We start from the raw sequence: 20,629 nt of genomic DNA on the forward strand, positions 1-20,629 counted from the left end.
GCATTGGACCAGAGAATGAGTGACAGCAGGAGAGAACCCGCCCACAACAAGCACGACGCTGAGAACATGAGCCCTGGTTGAATGAGGAGGGGTCATCACAGACTTGTAAACCCCATAAACCTAATAACTGGCTGTGCCATCCTTGGCAGCAAGAACTGGCTGTTGATATGATTTTCTTTTTATGAAATGCTCTCATCAAAATGTTTTTTCTGGCATACGTAAGACCAGGCTTTGTGATCTTTTTAGTCATCAGTGGTTTTCTCCATGGAATCCTCCCATGGAGGCCATTTTTGCCCGGTCTCTTTCCTATTGTTGAAGCATGAACTCTGACCTTAACTGAGCCAAATGAAGCCTTCGGTTCCTTAGATGTCTTTTGTAACCTTGTGAATTAGTCCTCAATGCACTTTTGGAGTAATTTTGGCTCACAGGGCACTCCTGGTAAGCTCACCAGTGTTCCAAGTTTTCTCCATTTGTTAATAACGGTTCTCACTGGGTGGTTCACTGGAGCCCCAAAGCCTCAGAAACGGTTTTTTAACTCTTTCCAGACTGATAGATGTCTATGACTGTTCCTCACCTGTGCTTAAATGGGCATGATGTGCTGGCTTTTTCGGATATTTCTACCCCACTTTACTGTGCCAGATATGTATTTCTTGAGTAAGCAGGTCTGGCAGTTGTCAGGCCAAAAATATGGTTAATCACAGTTAAGTAATGATTTACAAGAGGGTGGAGGGACGTGGCATGAGTGTCTGGCAGTACTTGCTGTCAAATTGGGCACAACCTCAAAATTAGGTTAGCGGGGCAATTTTTTAGGCAGGGCTGAGTAGGTTTGGATAACTTTTTTCCCTTGATAAATGAAAAGAATCATTAAAAAACTTCATTCTGTTTTTACTCAGGTTGTGTTTGATTATTATGAAACGTGAAATGTGACAAATATGCAAAAAAGCTAAGAAGTCAGGAATGTGGTAAATCCTCTTTCAAGGCAGTGTAGACGCATAAATAACAAAATGTGGAGAAAATAAAATCAGTGAAAACAAAATTCCTAGAATTTACTCTCTTGTGTGAGCACGATTGCTTCATACACATTTCTCCAAACCAAAACTACACATTCAGCTTTATTGACTTGCACTGTTATTTACTTTCCGCATAATCCCGCATGATATTATTACTGCCGGAGTCCTGTCACCACTTCTCTACACATTCTCAATAATTCAAACTATTGTTCTACCGTTCCTAGATTTCGCCATCACGTGTGCACAGCATGAGTTGACATTTGTGTCTACACGCAAAAATGTTGCCCATGTTGGGTAATAAGGGGTGACGGGGCTATTTGTGATTTCCCATCGCCAGTGACACCAAACCTTGCAATCCTTCATTTAAGAGCGTGAAATCAAGAGTTAAATGTACGTACAATTTAAACAGTAAATACTAGTAGTACAGTAGTTCATAATATTATGTTACCATAAACAGATAAACACGCTTTGAATATATACAAATCCATTAATTGCACTGTAGAGCTGCACAATACAGGAAAATAAGAAGGAACTAGTAGACTTGAGGAAGTCCAGTCTACCACTTCCCATGTTGTCAGCCATCTAAAAAAAAAACGGCTGATACCAGGAATCATGAGATCATTCAGTGTCTTTCAAGCAGCAGACATGGACCGGTTGTTTTGGCTTTCTCTCCTGCTCGCCCACCTGTTGGTCACAGGTAAGATCATTTTCATATCTTTGCCGTCTGTAAATAATTCCTCTAGGAAATATATGTAAAAGGCTGGGTGTGATTCATATGGATTCTCTTTTGCCTGTTTATTGCAGCTGGCGAGGATACATGTCATGTCCACATATCAAAGTCAAACAACGTAATCTGGAAGAAAATAGGGGAAGAAGTTGTTTTCAATTGTACAGTTATTTCCAAGTGTTCAGTAAAATTTTACTTGTTCAAAGAGAATGTCCCTCTACCACTTCATATGATTAAAAAGTACCAAGGAGAAGTGTCTTTTCAAATTAATTCACTTAAAGCGAGTGACAGTGGGATGTACTTCTGTGCCGCAGCAACTCAGAATGGGTGCTGCACACCGTTTGTAGGGGAGGGAGCAACTCTTGTAGTGAGAGGTAAGGACTGTTTAGAGAGAAAACTCATTTTACAGTCATTAAAATGAAGATGACGCCTTCACTTTCTTTCTTTTTTTCCTTTTTTTTTTTCTTTAGAAAATGCTAAAATAATGATGGAAAAAATCGTGTTGGTATCATTTGTCCTCTTGGCTGTCTACAGCTTGGCTATAGTGATGCTCATCATTCTAAAGAAGGTGAATCACAGACACATTTATTTTAATGTGATCTATTGTGCAAGCCGGACTGAAAGTCAGTTTGTGCTGACGTGAAATTAACCTTTCCCTTTCTGTTGTAGTATGGCTGCAATATGAACATCTGCAGAAAGACATCCAAAAACGACAAGGTCTCTCTCTTCTGTTTTAACTTATGTTTGATGAATCCATTGTTTTCTAAATAGGGAAAAGCCCACAGATGCAAAAAAAAAAAAAAAAAAAAAAAAAAGAGGAACAGGAACGAACTAAACCCTCTGTAAATACCAAGGCAGAAAAAAACCCTAACTCCACCCTCCAAAAAAAAGGGCTTTATAATAAATTTTTACTCATCTTTTCCCTTATAGAAAAACGCAAATAAAAAAGTACAGTTCCAGGACGTGCTGAAAGAAATGCACAAGAAGAGAAACATGGAGAAAAACAATCAAACAGCAAGCAGAAGCTCTTCTGAAGTTGAGGTAAATGTTGTTGTTGCAGCATGTTGAGGTTAGATTTAGTCAAACAGACAGATTGTGTAACTTCTGCTGCAGGATGTCTGTAGAAAGTTAAATTGAACTGTTTTTGACCAAGTTTTAATATCGTTTCAGGCCTCGAGCAACGACCTGCAGCATTCTTCTGATGACATCTATCAAAATGTCTAAGCTTCATTCAAGGAATTGATGAATTGAGACCTCCATCATCTTGACGGAAAGGAAATTGTAAAGCCATTAAACACCAGCTGGATGATGCTGTTGAGTCTGAGGAAACAAGCAAGTCTGCAAAGGATATAAGTCCTTTGTGCTTGTTGCTTATCTTTTCTCATGAAATGAGACATAAAAACTACAAAACCAGCGTGGAACAGGCGACTATTTCCTCTCTAAACGTTAAGGCTCTTACACAACCCGCCTCTCACAAAGCATTCGAAGTTGTGTTGGTCTCCACCGCGCTTCCACAGCTTCCTTGTTGCTCATAACAACTTTTTCCAAGGATTTTATTTTCAGGACTTTCTGCAACACAAAAGGGGGATAATTAGACGATCCACATAGGAATTACATCTGAATTTCACTTCTACAAAAAGCAAAATGTTACACCTTTTATTGCACGAATCATTAATCACGACGATTACTGGCAGTGAACTGACATGAAATGATAAAGCCATTTCTCATTAAAGAAGTCATGGCAATTTTTTGATAGCGCTTAATGTTTGTTACATTATTGACCAAGAATTTCTTTAAAATATTCTTAAAATCTAATCAAAAACATAAATGTACCACGGATAGATTTTTTTTTTACCATTTTTAATTAGAAACAACACATTTATAGAATCTGATATCAAAACATAGAACAAAATACAGCACATGTCTGTATGTCAAATACAGCTTATGTTATCATAGGAAAAGAGAGGGCGTTGTTTCTCTTTAGAGAAATCACAGTAAACTTATTAGAAATTCACATTAAGGCAGTGTTTAGCATTCTTAGCCAGCTGTGAAGCATATCCCATCCCCTAAATCTCAATACATTTTACATTATAATGTCCATTCATACACTGGATTATAATCCTTAGATTAGTTTTCACCATTTACAGCCTTCATTCAAAGACTGCATAAACGACTCACGGACCGGTACCGGTCCGAGGCCCGGGGGTTGGGTAACCGCTGATATAGATGATATATAAAAGCATCATAAACAAACAAAAAAATTAAACAAAATATTTTTTGTGCACAAAATGATCAAAAAATCAAAGTTGACACTTAAATGATAGTCTTCAAGAAATAACCACACGACTAGTTTTTTGTTCCAGAGATGTGAAGCTGTTAACTAAATACTTCTCTTCAAGTAGATGCTTGAGTTTGTGTTTCAGTTGACTCTTTGAGGATCCAGAATGTCTCGACTATTTGTTCTCATTGCTAAAGCAGCGATCTAACATCCAACTTCAATGTTTGCATGAGTAAAGTTCCTTTACTTAAGTTCATTGTTTACTCAGAACCTTTTGGCCTTCCGAACATCCACCTTATCATGTAGGATGCTGATAAGTGTAGCTGAACAGTTGGTGGGATTTTGTCATAAAAATATATCTCACACACTAATTATAAACTAACAAACTATTATAATGCTGAATTTGTGCCCCGCCCAACCCAACAATCAGTAAATGTTTAAGAATGGGAAGTAAAATACCACTTTTAAATCAAAGTAAGTGGGATAAAATCTAGATATATTTGCACCCAGATGAAAATTGCCATTTAAAACATTTACTTCTTTCCACTTCAAATATTTAAAGCCCCTTGATTTGTTTGATTTTAAGGTACTTGATGATTTACAGTTGTTCCCTGTTAAAATTTCAATATATTCACTCATTTAAATATACAAAAATACTCATTTTAAATGACTCATTTACAGATCCCAACTACAGGCAATTAAGCCAGGTTCTTTGAATACCGAGAATACTGATGTTAGCCATCAATACACTTTGTGTCAACTGTGTGACTGTTGCGAATGGAAAACGGCCTCCAAGCCAGGACTTGCAGAGCAGCGACACACATGGGCACCAAGCAAACCAAGTAGAACATGGCTCTGTGGAGGCTCTCCAAGGCACTAAAAACAAGGACAAACAAAGTGTTGGTGTAGTTACATTTATTTACAGCTGAATCATCCTAACTGTCACAATGCTAATTACGGAAACTGCAAAAGTATGCCTGTGCATGTTGACTGTGACTCGTTTTTAATGTCACTATGAAAAGCAAGATTATAAATGGTGTAAAGAGGAATTAGTGGACGTACAAAACCAAATAGATTTGAGATATTTCAAGAGTCAGTTTATGTGCAAGGAATCGCTGTGAGCCAAAAGCACTCTTCAGACTCCTCTAAACAGTTTATGACAAGGTCTTGGCTCTGAACGATGTCAATGAGAAACACTATCCCTAACATGGCCAATTGTGCTCATGGCTATGAGCACAATTTAACCACCCACTGGTTAAATGTTATGTTTACGAAGGTTGCCACTTAGAAGAAAGGTGGTCTAAAGGGACTCTTATTTTTATTTCCACGCAGTGGATCAAGTGAGGGCCTGTGATAAGATATATAACAATTAATTGAAACTGTGACACATACAAAGCAACTGTAGGAGAGCCCAAGAAAAAAAAAAACATTGTAGATGGAAAACAAATGTTTCAGTGGTTAAGATTTTAGAAAATTATATAAACAGTGACCTTAGAAATAAAAAGGCCAAATCAGAGATGCTGTCTCTTGAAACTGGTGTTTATTCAGTTGACTATAAAGTTGATTTTCTGCATAATAAAACTAAATAGCAACCATAAAAAAAAAATGTTGTTCTCCTTCAAATTAAATGTGCCTCTGTCTAGATTATCTGAAATTATAAGGGATCACAGTGGTGGATTTTTGGTGGTTTATTTTTACTACTTTACAGTTTTAACTTTTTAGATTAGCTTCTTATTCTGCATTTGTTTAAAATCTAAAACACACTTTAAATCCATCAGTGTCATCACAGTTTATTGGTCAAAGTTAGATTGCTGTTACATGGTGCTATTGTTTTATACAGGATGGATTATCTACATTTCAATAGAAAAATACTGTATTACTACATATTTATACTATAATGGGATAAACGGCCCCAGGCTTAAAGCTGAATAGTAACTGAACGCTTTGGAAAACGTACTACATTAAACATAGGTGTCAGCAGCTGCAGCAAGGCCCTCTTATTTTTTCCTCAGGTTATTAGTGTTTTCTGTACAGCAAGTTATGACATAAAGTATTAACAGACAGACTTAGGACACATGTCATAGATTTATGGGTATAATCTTAAAACCAGCTTCAAAAACATTTGCGTCCATTAAGTCAACAAGTAGCAAGAAACTCTCTGTACCTCGGATCTGAATCCTTTGTGACATCCTTCAGCTGTTCATACCCAAACTGGTTCAGGATACTTAAGACTATCATAGGAGCCAGAGACTGAGCTGGCTTTGTGAACAGTGCATTTGTTCCAAACACCATGGAAGAGAGAGGGGAACTACAGGAGGCGAGGAAGAGAAGAAAACGCATCATCACACATTAAATCATAAACGTGTTTCATTGAATGTTAGTACACAGATTTGTGAGTGCTTAAATGAAATAATGTTGCATATTTTCCTAGTTTATGTAGTAAAATGACGAGGTTTTAAAACAATGCTGTAGCAGCCAGAGTTAATGAGGTGGTTTATATTTGAATCTGAGGAATGACTGAATTAGTCATTTGTGCTGACGTTCATATTTATAGTCATGATAGTGACACAAGTCAAGGGGATGGCAGGGTTGGTCTGCAGGCCCACCAGTTTGGTCCATCTCTGAATAAATACTAATAATATTCCCATCGAACTCAGCTGTTCTTTGTTACATATAACTGACAGAAATAGTGCACAAGGTAAATGTCTCGCCTGATTAAAACTTTGGCTTTGTCGGTATGACATAAAGGACAGTGGTGTCCAAACTGTCGAATGTGTTTCTTACCTTCGCTTGTATTTCTGCAGGTCAGTGTCAATAATGTCAGCCAAAGGCAACCCAAAAAGACTGAAGGAGCCCTGAATTATAACCCTGTATAAAACATAGAAACCGAAAGGAAATAAAATCAATGCAGTATAGTAAAAAGAAATAAATTACATATCAAGACAAACAAGCCCAGCAGTAACTTCTTACATGTTAATGGTGAGGAAAAATGCCATGAAATAGTAGTGCTGAGGACCAATTGCTAGCATGACAGCTGCCATTCCAGCCTCCACATAGAAGATGAAGAGGATGATCCTGTAGTAGCCATGCCTATGCAGCAGACTCTGAGAGCTCAGCACTAAAAACTAAAACGAGGACAGTCAGGAACAACACATTGGGTTAGGCAAAGCAGATGATTAAAAAGCTGCAAGTATTTTAAAACCCTTTTCTTTTCGGTGCTTTCAGGTATTTATTTAGACCTCTGACATTTCAGCAAGGTGAAGAGTGGGCAGCTGAATAGCTCTATTTATGAACGAATATAAATAAATGGTTTTAAGTAGTTATTGCAAATATTTCTACCCAAAATACTACAAAAACTGTCCATTTAACATTGTCTATATTCCCCATATTTCAACCTTGTTCCAAATTGAGAACTGAAAACTGGTACCGCCTGAGAACGGATTTCAAATTTTCCAAAGCATGAGAATTATATGTGTCGGAGTTTACCAATTCCTTTATCAGTGCAGTCAGCAGTAAATATCAACTGAAAATGATCTTTGCACCTCACTGTTCAGGACATGTGACTTTAATGGACTAAAGCAATCAGTGTGGTATTTTAAAACATTTATTCTAATCTTTATGGGGAAAAAAACTAAAACACTAACACTGTGGGACGATACCTGTGGACAGATGAATCCTGCTCCATACATGACGCTCTTTGCCAATGATGGAAGCACATCTGAAGGAATCAGGTGCTCAGTAAATATCATGGTAAAATTATTAAAGAAGGCCAGCATGAACACCTGGAAGAAGTTCATTAGTACAAATAGCTGAAAGTCCCTGTTGGTCAGGATTTGCCATGTCAACGTTTTCAACGTGGAGAAGGAGCATGCCAATGGATGCGAAGTCTGATCAACATCTGATTGAGATGCTTTATTGTCAAAGCGACTCTCGCTGTGGAGGCCTGTGTAGAGCATGCAGCCACAGCTCAGGATAGCAATCAGCACAGCAAATGCCTGAAAGGCCAAGAAGTCTTCCATGTTGTTGGAAACCACACCACAGAAGAGGACACTGGATGAGCCAATGAGAGAAGCCACCTAGTAATAAATAAGAAGGGATATGAAAAGAATGACATGCTTAGGTACATAGAGAGAATAGACATCAGGATGAAGGGCCTACCTGGTTGTACTTTATGAGTCTAAGTCTGTTCTGATGATGGCTGGAAATCTCTGCAAACAAGGCACATTGTGCCAACAGCACAAAAGTTAGCATGCCATCGAAAGCACACAGCGCTACTGTCAAGTGTAAACCACTCAACCAGTCGCCAGGGGTGTAGGAACGCCACGGGAACCAGGCTAAAAGAAAAGCTAGCGAGTAGAGGGGAGCGCCGTACAGGATGGAGAGACGTCGCTGAGAGCAGCAGGGTACCCTGGAGTTATCTTGCAGGTAACCAAAGAGAGGGTCATTAACTGCATTCCACACCATGTACACCACCTGTGGATAGGAAGCATGTAAAAGTATTAATAATAAAAAAAAAATAACAAGGAAATCTGTCAGAAATGTTTTTTAAAAAAAGTAAACTTTAAAATAAATAAATAACACAGGAACTTTACTGCCATTTAATTGTTTATCCATTGGTTAATCACTTATGAACTTGTATTATGAATGACAATGTTGGAGGTTTTTATCATCAGGAAAAGCTGTAAAACTTATGAAAATAGAGTTAAGCCCAAAACCTATGCCGTCCCTTGGTCCATATCAAAGTCTTTACCAAGCTGACCCTTGTCTTTGTGACTCCTGCTAGTCCTCCTTTTTCATTATTCCACCCATTTTGTGCAATATATCAGTACCACTGGGCGCAAAACTGCCTTACAGCATAATGCTACCACAACCATGTCCAAAGCTGATGGAGCATTCTTAAGATTGAAAGCCTCAACTTTACTTCTCAAAAATTCCTTGCCACTGTGTCCAAATAACTCAGTTTTTTTTGCCTTGTTTGACCAGGTTAGGATTAAATCTTTTTTGGCTTGTCCATGTGAGCAGCTGCAGATTTCAGTCTAACTTGAAGATGCAGACTTTGGAGGAGGGGCTTTCTATCTCGGTTGACACACTCGCAGTCCATGGCGATGTAAAACTCACTTCACTCTGGACGGTGACGCTGGTGCTCCAGCAGTTTCCAGTTCATGGTAGCTTTCAGCTTTGGTGGTTTTCGAGTTTTTCCTGAACATCATAACCCATTTCCTATCATCTGAGAGTGACAGTTGGGGTGTTCTTCTAGACCTCTGCAAATTGCATTTGAATAACTTGTTTAAACTGATGATCTTGGAATTTGCATTTGTTTAGAAATGTTTCCAAGAGACTTTCCCATCCTGTGTAAATCAGCAGTTTTCCTGCTTAAATATTCACTGAGCTCTCTGGACTTTCCCATTGTTCTGGGTATTTGTTATTCCACTGAGTGCCATCAAGCAAATCCTTTTTATAGTGGTAGAGAGAAACTACAATTACTATTCAATCATAATCAGTAATTGTTAGGTTACTAAAATAAGTCATTCCTGGGCATGCATGTTAGACATCGACATCAACATCGGCTTATATTAGCCCTCTTGACTGCAACTGGCTGAGAATTTCACAGATACTGAAGTGATGTTATGAAGACAGAAATTCCATAGAAACCCATAGAAATTCTTATGGGTAATATTTTCTTTTTGATGCTTTGAAGAATTCAGAAGCCAGTTGTTTTTTATTTCAAGCAACCGGCTATTTAAATTGTACTCTACAACTGTGCAACTCACAGAGTATTGGTCAAGAAGGACAGGTCAACATACTCACTTGTGATTGGTGAAACGCTCCTTCGGATATCTTGTACCTATTCAGGAAGAGTTTCACATAGTAGAAGCTGAACATATTGTTTATCATGCTAGACCCCAGAGTGGTCATGGCATAAGCCAGCGCTGCAGGGTTCACCCCAAAGTTTATCAGGTGTCGGAAGACATTCATTGTTCCGGTCTGGAAACGCTCGAGACAGGTTTCACCTTCACGGCCACGAGAGCTTAACCAAGTTAAATGTGTCTCTAAACGAGCAAGGAGCGAGGAGTTGTTGTCACCTGCAGCATCGGTTTTACAACGCTACTGCTGTTTAGCATTGCTAATGATATTGCTGTAAGAATAGCAAAATTCCACAGGGCAAAAAAAATAAAAAAGTCTGGTAATGAGACGGATATTGTTCCTGTTCACTAATTCCCATGAATGTACACTTGTTAGGATGTAACACTTGCTAAATATTTACCCAGGCATTGTAAAAAACATAAAATCTTCCCCAACGAAGCTGTTTTGACATTCACCAACGGGCGGGACTTCAGGATAAGAAACACGATCTGATTGGGCATAAAAAGTTCCTTCCTTATATTTACTGCTTCGTAATTCGTCAATACAAATCTCCGTCAGGCAACGTGAGACGTTACGACAGTGAAACTTGATTTTAAAATATTTAACTGTCATTCCTTATTGTAACTTTATTTAACTGTGCATGAGGATAAAAAACAAGTAAAATGTGTTCAGTGCGTTTTTTAATTAATCGATTAAATTTCGTATATGCTCTTTCTGCCTCCTGCCGGATGCTGGGGTGATTTGCCACGTTGCTGTAGACAACAGACTTTAAAGCCTCTCACACACCGGGGAGGATGTGAGTTACGTTTGACCACTCGAGGCGGTGGTCTGCGGTCAGCTTCTAGCCGTCAAACTCAAGTGTGTGGGGCTCCTGTCGGGTGGAGTTTTGGGTCACCCCTCGGTTTGAAAATGCTAACCGACATGATTTTGGAGGAAGAATTTGAGAAGAATGGAGAGTCTTGGTACAACCAGCAAGAGCTCGAACATGGTAAGAGCCGCTCAGCCCTGAGGTCGCACCCTAACTCTGACTGACGGTGTCTGTGTGGGCAGGTTGTGTTACTCCAGTTTTATGTTTTATTTTAAATGAGTAAATTAATGAGCGTTGCTGCTACTGTCTGCCTATTGTAGCTATTTTTTTAAGTTAAGTTTCAGTTAGTCTCCCGAGTGAGTTTGCTTATTAAAGTTGAGTTTTTATTTAGTTATGCTATTTTTATGCTAGGTTAAGTGTTAAAATAGTTGGTAGAGGTAATATTTGACACATCCAGAATAGGTATTAGTAATGTAAACACAACTCATTGTAAAACTGACTCACAGCCATGAGGATGTTTCAATAAACTTCTGCATCAGGGCCTCCTCATGCTTGTTGATCACTTCAAATTGACCAACACTAACACTAAAGGCATTTTATGTACATTTTACTTCTAGTTTTAGGTTAAGTTCAAAAATATACTTGAAATAATTTTACTATTAGCTGAAGTGGGTTTTTTTTTTTTATTACTAATGTTAGGTGTAAGAGCCTTAGGAAAAACAGTGACAAAAGCCCCTAAATAAGAGCTCACAGATTAAATTGAAGTTGAAGTCCTTGTGGCACAGACCCACAATAGTCATGCAATCCACATGAGGTCTCCTACACAGCCAGGATTTCCTGAGGCTGTCACCGGTCCCCCTGTGTTTATTGTTTTCAGACTAACATGACCCCTGTCTGTGCTTCTGAGCGAGCCACACAGATCCTCTAACCAATATCACTGTGAATAAGAAGGAGTAAGGAAGAGGAAGATGCGACACTGAACATAATTATGTGTGTGGTGTGGCAGATTTGTGAATGTGTTTTTTACAGTGTATTGTTATATGAATGCAACCAGAGTTAGGTTATAATTTAGTGATGTGAAATGGGCAGATAGTTGAAAATAGATGACTGACCAACCAATTAAAGTTTATTTGTATTTTATATCCTAAAAGGGGGGTTGCACAGGGCAGAGGCACACCCTGGACAGGTCTCCAGTCTATCCCAGGGCTAAAAAAAACAACAACTACTAACTGAGAATTGTTAATCATTTAGTATCATGATTGAATAGATGAACTTGTAGGAAAAAATTGCAGCCTTCACTGGCAACAGGCGGGAAGAATGACTTCCTGTAGCATTCCTCAGTGGGCATGGATAACAACAAAAATGCTTAGCATTTACACAAAGAGATTTGGGAAGAAATGTATGCCGCTTCATCTCCTCCACCAACTTTATGGGCTTCAGAGTAGGATTTAAGATTATTAGGTAGTTCACTTGTTTATTTTACGTTTGTTCCCCACAAAATGCTACTTTATAATCCTGCTGGTGTACGCACTGTTGGTGCTGATTGCACACGCTTACCCTAGAAGATGTAGAAATAAAAGTATGTATGTAAAACGTGTGCAGTGAACACAAACGTGTCAAAAGTACATGAGCTTAGCACAAAAATGGAAAGTATAAATGTCCTTTGAGTAGCTACTTTTTAAATTTATACTTTGAGTACACTTCAGCCTCTGTGCTTTTTTTTTGCTTTTACTTAAGTAAAGAGGTTGCATCAGTACTTCAGCTTCTGCCAGACCCCTTTTCAAACACAATTTCCTGTCCTTCTTCTTGAATGACAAGTGTGTTAATTTTGCCATCTCTGTTAGTGACATTTAAAGTTTATCTTGGCTTGGTTTAATTGCATTTTTATTCCCTGCACTTAGTAGTCCCACAAAAGACCAGCTTCACATGGCTGGCCAAGATCCAGTACTCATGAGAATTTAGTAGGGGAAAGGGGTCACAAGGCATGCCTTAGATTCCTCGGTGTGGGACAATGAGTTGTTGTTGTGAGTGGCACTGGCGCGAGGCTACGTTTACACACTTGCCTAATTCTTTCAGCTGTCTGTATTCAGGCACTGAGTCCATCCCGAAACTTGTGTTTGCGTGTTTTACTTGACCTCTTTTTTTTTTCTTCTTTTTTTTTTTGTACAGATCTTCATTTGGCAGCAGAGCTGGGGAAAACCCTCCTCGACAGAAACCATGACTTGGAGCAGGCCCTGCAGCAGATGTACTCCACCAACCAGGAGCAGCTGCAGGAAATCGAGGTGATAAATTTTAGGAAGGAACTAATCTGAGTTTTTGAGGCTCAATATGTGCTTCAGAATTTTGTTTGTCAGTGTATGCAGTTTCTGGCTGATTTTTAGGTGAATGAGTCCATGATTAGAGGACTCATTGAGAAAAGTCCATGCTGAGACATGTGAAAAGCTGTCCGAATGGAAAGTCATTGTGAAATTGGCACAGCTGAAAATAGGTTGGAGTAAAAGCTAATCCCACCCAGTCTGATCTAATAAGCCTTTGGCAAGGAGCAGAACATTTGTCTACCTAATTATTTGAAGACTTTCACTGGTTTTCCAGTAACGGAATACCACTGTTTTACTTGGACACTGTTCCTGGTTTTGATTTTGTGTTAGAGTCAATAAAATTTTGTTTTTGTATTCTAAAAATAATAAACATCCAATAGCAGAGAGACTCATATTTTAGTTCTAAGACATAGCGCATGCGTAAACTGCTGATGATCTGAGTTGGAGGACACGGTACTTAGAAGGTCAGCACACATAAGAGCCTTAATTTGTTTACGTCTTCGGTGGAAGGATTTATAGAGGTTGTTTTGGTAATCCCAATACATCTCTTTGACCCACATTGTACTGGCTACCCGCCTTTCCAGTCTCAGAGGTGTGCTTTTGTTTCACGAAACTACAAAAGGTCTGAAGAAATGCTTGCCAAAGAAAACTGTCACAAGTCCAGTGTAGCATTTTGAAAAGCCAAGCGCTGATGCTGATGTCACCGGTTGACCTACTGATGAAGCTGGTCAGCAGACAAATACAGGTTACAGGCCTGTGTTGTCATTAACACTACATTACTGAGAACTCTGTGTCTGAAGTTCATTTGTGATCAGTTGTACCCATCCAGCTTTTAAAATAAAAGGTTATCTTTTAGTGTGAAGTAAATATAAGAAATAATGAATTTTTAATGTACTTTTTAAGCACATTTATTCTCAGGAAAGTTTGGTGTTGCTGTTTTGGTATCCTATGTGGGGAAAAAGGCTATTGTTAGTACTGTTAGCCAAAATCATGGCACATCTCAGCATGGTGTGCAATATGTCCTTAAAAGAAATTGAGGAAACTTAACAAAAGAAGAAGTGGCAGCCTTAAAAGAAGCACTAACAGCAGATAAACATGATCTGAAAGAATCTGAAAATCTTAAGAAATGAGAGGGGGGGGGGGAAGCAAGAACCTCACACAGACCTCGAGATGCATCTGACCCTTCAGTTGATCCATGTGCTGTTTAATAAAGCTCTATTATAAATGGTCTCAGTGGAAAGGTGGCTGTCTAAAGGCCATTAATACAGAAGAGAAACAGGAAGGACTGAATGGGAAATCAGTGGCAACAGGTCTTAACTGTCTTAGTTTGCTGTATTTCCCATTTTCCTAGAAGAATGTAAAGAAACTCGTTGAGTGGTATGAGTAGGAACTTGGAACATTAAATTCTTCCTTGATTTTAGGTTGCGACATGGAAAAATTTAAGGAGTGGTGCTACTCCAACTTGAAATGATTATTATTGTTGTTTTTTTCCCTCTCTTCTATACCAGTACTTAACCAAGCAAGTGGAGCTGCTGCGTCAGATGAATGACCAGCATGCCAAAGTGTATGAGCAGCTAGACACGGCCGCCAGGGATCTGGAGCAAGGCAATCAGAGACTGGTGCAGGACAACCGCATGGCCCAACACAAGATCCAAAGGTCAGTCTACCAGTTATTTGTGAATTACCCTTTCAAATCATGTTTTAAATAATTATCCACCCAGTCAGCTTCCAATAAAAATATACCACATTAACATGTTGTCGTTGTTTTTTGTTGTTTTTTTTGTTTTCCTTCAGTTTAACTGAGACTATCGAAGTGCTTCAGACCCTCATGGAGGACCTGCAGGCCCAAGTTGGGGAGCTAAAGACTGCAGAAGCAGAGCGAAATAAGAGAGAGCTGGCAGAGCAGAGGCGCAGCCTTGGAGCACAGAGCGTGTCCTGTCTTAAAGAGCTGTATGACTTGCACCATGACAGGTACTATTTTCATCACCCACATTTAGCAACACAATGCTAATCGCTGATGTTTAGAGGAACTGTTTTCACAGAGGAAATGGTGTGGTAAACTGTACCTAGCATTGTGGATTAAAGACAGTGAGTTGTCTCTGTACTCTTGATCACTTTGATCAATGACAAATGAAACATGGCCTCAAATTATCTGGCAACACCAAAGAAAATATGATTCAGCGTCTTTCTTCCTTGACATGAAAGCAAAGAAGAAAAGGGAAGCTGAAAGCATCTCAACATTGAGAGCTGGGGTCCGTTTTCTCATGCTGTGGTACCTTCAGTACGCTGCTGTCTCATGTCACCTATGCTGACTTGACATCTTCAGGTCACCCAGAGAGCTTACTTTAGACATAATCCATGAGGGAGGGAAGCTAATCCTCCCCCATTGTCACTGTTTACTAATGTGGCTGCTGCATCTCGCGTCACTTATTTGGTGTATTTTGTAGAACTGTCGCCTTTAAAAATCCTGAACGATGTGTCTAGAAATTTATTTAATTGTTTAGGTGTAGTGGACTTTAAATGACATTGAAAAGAATTATGTAATATTAATGCATTAAAAATTACAATAAAGATTCTTCTCAGACTGCTTAGAGACCCAAGTAACCTCTGCCAAGAGGACAGGGAAATTTACTCTCTGCTGCTAATAAAGCCTAAGTGCTCGAAGTGTATGGTAGTAATTCAACTCAGAGCTTCTCTGAACTAGATTTTGAGGACACAGTTTTATTGAAAAAGTCAAAATGGTAACGGGAATTCTGCAGATTCTTAGTCTTTGGGTATTAAATTTTGTTGAGAAATGTAAGGTCATAAAATGTCTTTGTTGTAAAAGGATGTTAAATTAAAAACCTTAGAAGCAAAAATGACTCAGACCTGTCTTAATGTTTAATTAAATTAATATGACAATATCTAGTTTGCATTATGAAGTTTTTTTTATTATTATTGTCATTTAAATATTTTATAATTTCCTACACTATCAAAGTGGACCTTTTAAGAAGAATGAAAAATCACTTTCACCATGATAAACAGTTTCATTTCATTCTCACATTGTAAGAGAGTTTGTTAGTGTCTGAGTCCAACCATGTTAGATCCAGTTCAAAGAATATTTCAGTAACGCTGGCAGCACTTATCACTTCAGGATATCCTCAACAACTCACCTCAGTATCGCTTTTGTTGTTTGTTCTCTCAAAGTGATGCTCTAATAAGCTCTTTAACCACTGCCTAAGGTATTTAGCCAATGGCAGTCACCTTGTGGATGGACTCTGGTCACCTTATGGCTCGTTTCAAGATCGAAAAAAGCAACCAGACCCAGAGGAGGAGAACGCTGCTCTCCAGCACTCCATCCAGACGCTTCAAAGCCAGATAGCTGCTGAGCGGAGCCGCAGGGAGGCTGCAGAGCGGGAAATGGAGTTGACAGCAAGGGAAAACAGCACCCTGGAACAGCGGCTGGTCCAGCTGTCGGGCTACCAGGTCAGACAAAAGGAGCTGGAGGCCGAAGTAGAACAGCTGCAGCTTCTGTGGCGCGCCGACTGCACCAAAAGGTTGATGATGATTTTATGTATGGAGAAGATTCAAACTGTGAAATTATTTTAGCTCTATTTCTGATATTGCTGTTGACATTCAGCCGAAGTGTGTAATTTTATTATTTTATATTTTATTTTTTTTAAATGCGCGTGTTCCCCTTCACTCTCACCCTTGTCAGGAAACCCGACGAGCTGCTGGTGCCTGACACTGTATTCTTTGCGTCGGAGGACAAGCCCTGCCCAGAGCAAAGCAAGCCAGAGAAGAAGACTGAAACTGTCGAGGAGCAGAGCAGATACAGCCGACAGAGGTGCAACAGTGACAGCGTGTTGAAGGCAACAAACCCAGATGAAATTCTCCGTAGTCACGAGCAGCTATGTATACGTCGAGCCGAGGCTGTGAAAAAGAGGGGCATCTCTCTGCTCAATGAGGTGGATGCACAGTACAGCGCACTGCAGGTGGTGTATCTGTGGAACAGAGCATTCCTAAAAAAATATCTTCTATGTCAGAATGTTTGATGTAAAAGTTAATTTTATTTTTTTTGTTCTGTTTGAAAACTGAAGAAAGATTTCCCTAAAATATGTTTGTTTTCCAGGTGAAATACGATGAGCTGTTACAGCGATGCCAGCAAGCCTCAGACGAGCTCAGCCACAAAGCCGTCCAGACATCCAGCAGTCCCTTTGCCAGCGGCCGCTCCCGCCGCCGCCTGTCCAGCTCTGCAGCTCTGTCTGATCTGTCCGTGCTTCTTGAAGACGGCCAGCAGCCGGAGTACAAGGCTCTCTTCAAGGAGATCTTCACCTGCATCCAAAAGACAAAAGAGGACCTCAGCGGAAACGAACAACCGGTCAGGGACGATGAATCCTCCAACTGAATGTTATTCATCTCAATATGACTTGCTCTCTGTTACACTGTTCAGAGGGTGCAGGTGCTGTAAATGCTTTCAGGCCCTCAAAGTCTTAGACATGCCTGTTGCGTCCTTATCAAAAATTAAGTGGCAAAATGTAGCTAGATGTATTATATTTGTTGTGAGAAATATTTATAGTTGGATCAATGAACAAAAAGCACATTTTCACATGCAGACTGACTTCAAAATCCAAAAGTATTACGTCCGCCTGCAATAGTATTCAGGTTTTTGTTTTTTGTAATGGCTGCCCCGTGACCACTGGGCCCTTTGGTGTTTGGAAGAGAGAGGCACATGTAAGGGTGTTACGCTGTGTTACAGTGTTTGATAAGATGGCGGTTGAGTCAGAGTTGTGTAAACTGAGAAGTTGGAATGTTGTAATATTGGACGTCTGAGGAGTTTAATTGTTAGTGTAAGTAGGTTTTTGTAAGTTGGCATTAGTTGGCTCACCAGTGGTGTTTCGGTGGTACACTAAGAGCAAAACGTACATTAAGTGGACACTGGAAAACGAGTGTGTTAACACCAGAAAGACACAGAAAGGCTCTGCACTTTTCATGACTGAGTTCAGTTTTATTTATTTAATAACAAAAGATTAGAGATGATTAAATGTTTATTTATTTTTTTGTTTCTTTATTTTTCTGAGAAAATTTAATCAAAGTGAAACTTAATGTACAATGCGGTGCTTCTTCTATGGTGGAAACACAAAATTAAACAAAGCATTAAAAAAATCAATGTTGTCTTTTGTTTTTGTTTTTTTCTCCCTTTGGACCATTTCTTCTTATGTGGATGTTTTACTATGATATGGAAGCAAAGTTGTGTTGATCAGGAAAAAGTCTGTGTGTGTGTGTGTGGATAGATAGATAGATAGATAGATAGATAGATAGATAAACTACTTTGCTAATGGTGTCAATACAGTAAAAGGTCATTGTTCAAACACTGTAAATCATTTCAGGAAAAAAAGATGATGCTTCCTCCACACACAGAGTTCATTGTTACCTACAGCAAGCTAGCCATTTCTCTCTGTACCATTTCATTTTCACTTGGTCTAGTTTTTCCACACAGACGTCTGCTGCCTGCTTATCTGATGGCTTTGTGAGGTTACCATGTGTATGTCTTGCTAAGACCTGTCCCTTAGGGCGAGCATGGTATGCAAACTTCTTGTTTGGAGGTGCACAGGGGATATATATATATATATATATATATATATATATATATATATATATATATATATATATATATATATATATATATATATATATATACTTTCTTTTTTTAAAAAAGGTGCAGACTGTTTTGCAGCATGCGCTTTTTTTTTTTTCATACACCTGAGAGATGGCATCACTGCATAGCTTTTGAGCAGATATGTTTCAACCTGTTCTTCATTTCAGTGCATAATTGTGAGCTATCAGCAGATGAAAATCAATCTTAGGAGTATGTACCATATGGACTCTTATTTCTTGCCTCTCTTAAACTTCTGTTACCTAATAAAGTGAACACTGCTATAAAAGCAACCGTAAAAAATAAACTCAGTTATCTGTAATGCTGCTGTTTTTGTGGGAAAGAAAATCTAATCAACACACACAGCAGTAGTGAAGCATATTTTCTGCAAAGCTCAGAGTTGCCCTCATTCTTAAAGGTCACTGAGACCTTGTGTACGCTGGCACAGCAAACAATTAAACAACCTTTTGTCTCGCTTCATAATTACCCTACTTTCCACTAGTTCCCAATCCATTAAACCTCCAAACAAGAAGTTTGCATACCATGCATCTAAGGGACAGGTCTTAGCAAGACATGCACGTGGTAACCTCACAAAGCCATCAGATAAGGAGGCAGCAGACGGCTGTGTGGAAAAACTAGACCAAGTGAAAATGAAATGGTACAGAGAGAAATGGCTGGCTTGCTGTAGGTAACAATGAACTCTGTGTGTGGAGGAAGCATTATCTTTTTTTTCCTGGAATGATTTACACTGTTTGAACAATGACCTTTTACTGTATTGACACCATTAGCAAAGTAGTTTCCATCATTTTGGGGATGGTCAGCCAGTTTCACAAGAACATAATCCAGTGTTGTTTTGGGCAACAAAAGTTCATTTGATCTGCACCAGATGATATAATTGATTTGATTGAGTGCATATAACATTCACACTTTACTTGAAAACTTCCATATTAAAAATAAAAAAGAAAGGAGTTGCAGCTGGCAGCTGCAGTTACCTGGTCAATTAAGATAAAGTAGATTAAGACAAATTTAATATTGAAACATCCAACAGTGTATAAAATACAGACAGATGAAAGCAACATAAAGTGCATTGTTAAGGTTTATGGACCACCATGAGCTACCAAAGAGCCATCGGGGCAGTTATTAGTCTCTGGATCTGGGTCTCTCCTCACGCTATTCCTTCATCTGGAATGGAATAAGACAGATATTGAATGGGTAGGGAGTCTGTGTCACATGGGGACCCATCCCATCCAAGTGTGTTTGGTTGATGATATTTATGAGAGGATATGTAGAAGAATAGGAGCTCATCAGGCAGATGCCAAGAACCCCCTAAAGATATGAGAAGGACTACAGGTGTAGATAGCTCAGTATCATTCATATGGCAAACTAATGAAATATCTCTGGCTGCTGCATTTTCTGTTCAATATCAGAGGCTGGAGCCCATCAAACATGTGGGCCCAGGGGTCTGTAAATTAATGAGCAATACAGTGGTAAACATTGTCCATCAAAGTTGTCTGTATGATCTGTTGACTGCAACTTCCCTATCATATGATTTTTATCATTTTAATTTGCATTGATGAACTGAACATAAATCATGAAAGCAAAATGACCTGTGCTGCATATCAGAGCCCCCAGAGGGCTTCAGTGTGTCGTGGGTTTTCCTTTATTTTGTCACCTTATTTTTCTCTGCGGCATATAAAGGCAGACGTTTCTGACAGACGTGACGAAACAACGCGAACGCATCACAGGTTACACGACCTTACGATGTGTTATTTAAATCTAAGTATCCGAGAATTAAAGGTGTGGTAGCGTGGCCGAGTGGTCTAAGGCGCTGGATTTAGGCTCCAGTCATTTCGATGGCGTGGGTTCGAATCCCACCGCTGCCAAGAATGTATTATTTTCTGGATTAGCCATGATTCAGTTGAGTACGTGGAAGGCCGTAGACAGGTAGATTGGACCGGATACCATGAATAACATATTAAATGTCCAAG

At 39.2% G+C, this 20,629-nt stretch overlaps 3 protein-coding genes and 1 non-coding gene across 5 annotated transcripts; 3 read left to right on the forward strand and 1 right to left on the reverse strand.

The window, feature by feature from the left end:
* The first annotated feature begins 61 nt into the window (after positions 1 to 61).
* Positions 62 to 10,537, forward strand: LOC146520102 (uncharacterized). The gene is made up of 6 exons (XM_085157126.1): positions 62 to 1,707; positions 1,815 to 2,111; positions 2,208 to 2,305; positions 2,407 to 2,454; positions 2,668 to 2,778; positions 2,908 to 10,537. The coding sequence occupies exons 1-6, from the start codon at positions 1,623 to 1,625 to the stop codon at positions 2,959 to 2,961; spliced, it is 693 nt and encodes a 230-aa protein (XP_085013252.1). The 5' UTR covers positions 62 to 1,622; the 3' UTR covers positions 2,962 to 10,537.
* Positions 1,791 to 9,991, reverse strand: mfsd13al (major facilitator superfamily domain containing 13a-like). 2 transcript variants are annotated; one of them, XM_085157124.1, is made up of 8 exons: positions 9,824 to 9,991; positions 8,174 to 8,488; positions 7,675 to 8,091; positions 6,986 to 7,140; positions 6,800 to 6,883; positions 6,180 to 6,323; positions 4,736 to 4,891; positions 1,791 to 3,306 (listed from the first exon to the last, which is right to left on the reverse strand). In XM_085157124.1, exons 1-7 carry the CDS (start codon positions 9,989 to 9,991, stop codon positions 4,750 to 4,752), a joined length of 1,425 nt encoding a protein of 474 aa, XP_085013250.1. In that variant the 3' UTR covers positions 1,791 to 3,306; positions 4,736 to 4,749. The 2 variants fall into 2 exon arrangements, with proteins under 2 accessions (XP_085013250.1, XP_085013249.1); XM_085157123.1 differs by having other exon boundaries at positions 1,791 to 4,891.
* A 4-nt stretch (positions 10,538 to 10,541) lies between the features above and the next one.
* On the forward strand, positions 10,542 to 18,600 carry cdr2a (cerebellar degeneration-related protein 2a). Its single transcript, XM_085157121.1, has 8 exons — positions 10,542 to 10,868; positions 12,858 to 12,970; positions 14,515 to 14,663; positions 14,801 to 14,977; positions 16,228 to 16,542; positions 16,704 to 16,980; positions 17,118 to 18,263; positions 18,300 to 18,600. Exons 1-7 carry the CDS (start codon positions 10,586 to 10,588, stop codon positions 17,391 to 17,393), a joined length of 1,590 nt encoding a protein of 529 aa, XP_085013247.1. The 5' UTR covers positions 10,542 to 10,585; the 3' UTR covers positions 17,394 to 18,263; positions 18,300 to 18,600.
* Positions 18,601 to 20,442: 1,842 nt separating this feature from the next.
* trnal-uag (transfer RNA leucine (anticodon UAG)) lies at positions 20,443 to 20,524 on the forward strand. The gene has a single exon. It is a non-coding gene; the product is annotated as a tRNA-Leu (tRNA).
* Positions 20,525 to 20,629: the final 105 nt, after the last annotated feature.

The sequence above is a fragment of the Neolamprologus multifasciatus genome, chromosome 4, assembly GCF_963576455.1.
Source record: "Neolamprologus multifasciatus chromosome 4, fNeoMul1.2, whole genome shotgun sequence".
Taxonomy (NCBI): domain Eukaryota; kingdom Metazoa; phylum Chordata; class Actinopteri; order Cichliformes; family Cichlidae; genus Neolamprologus; species Neolamprologus multifasciatus.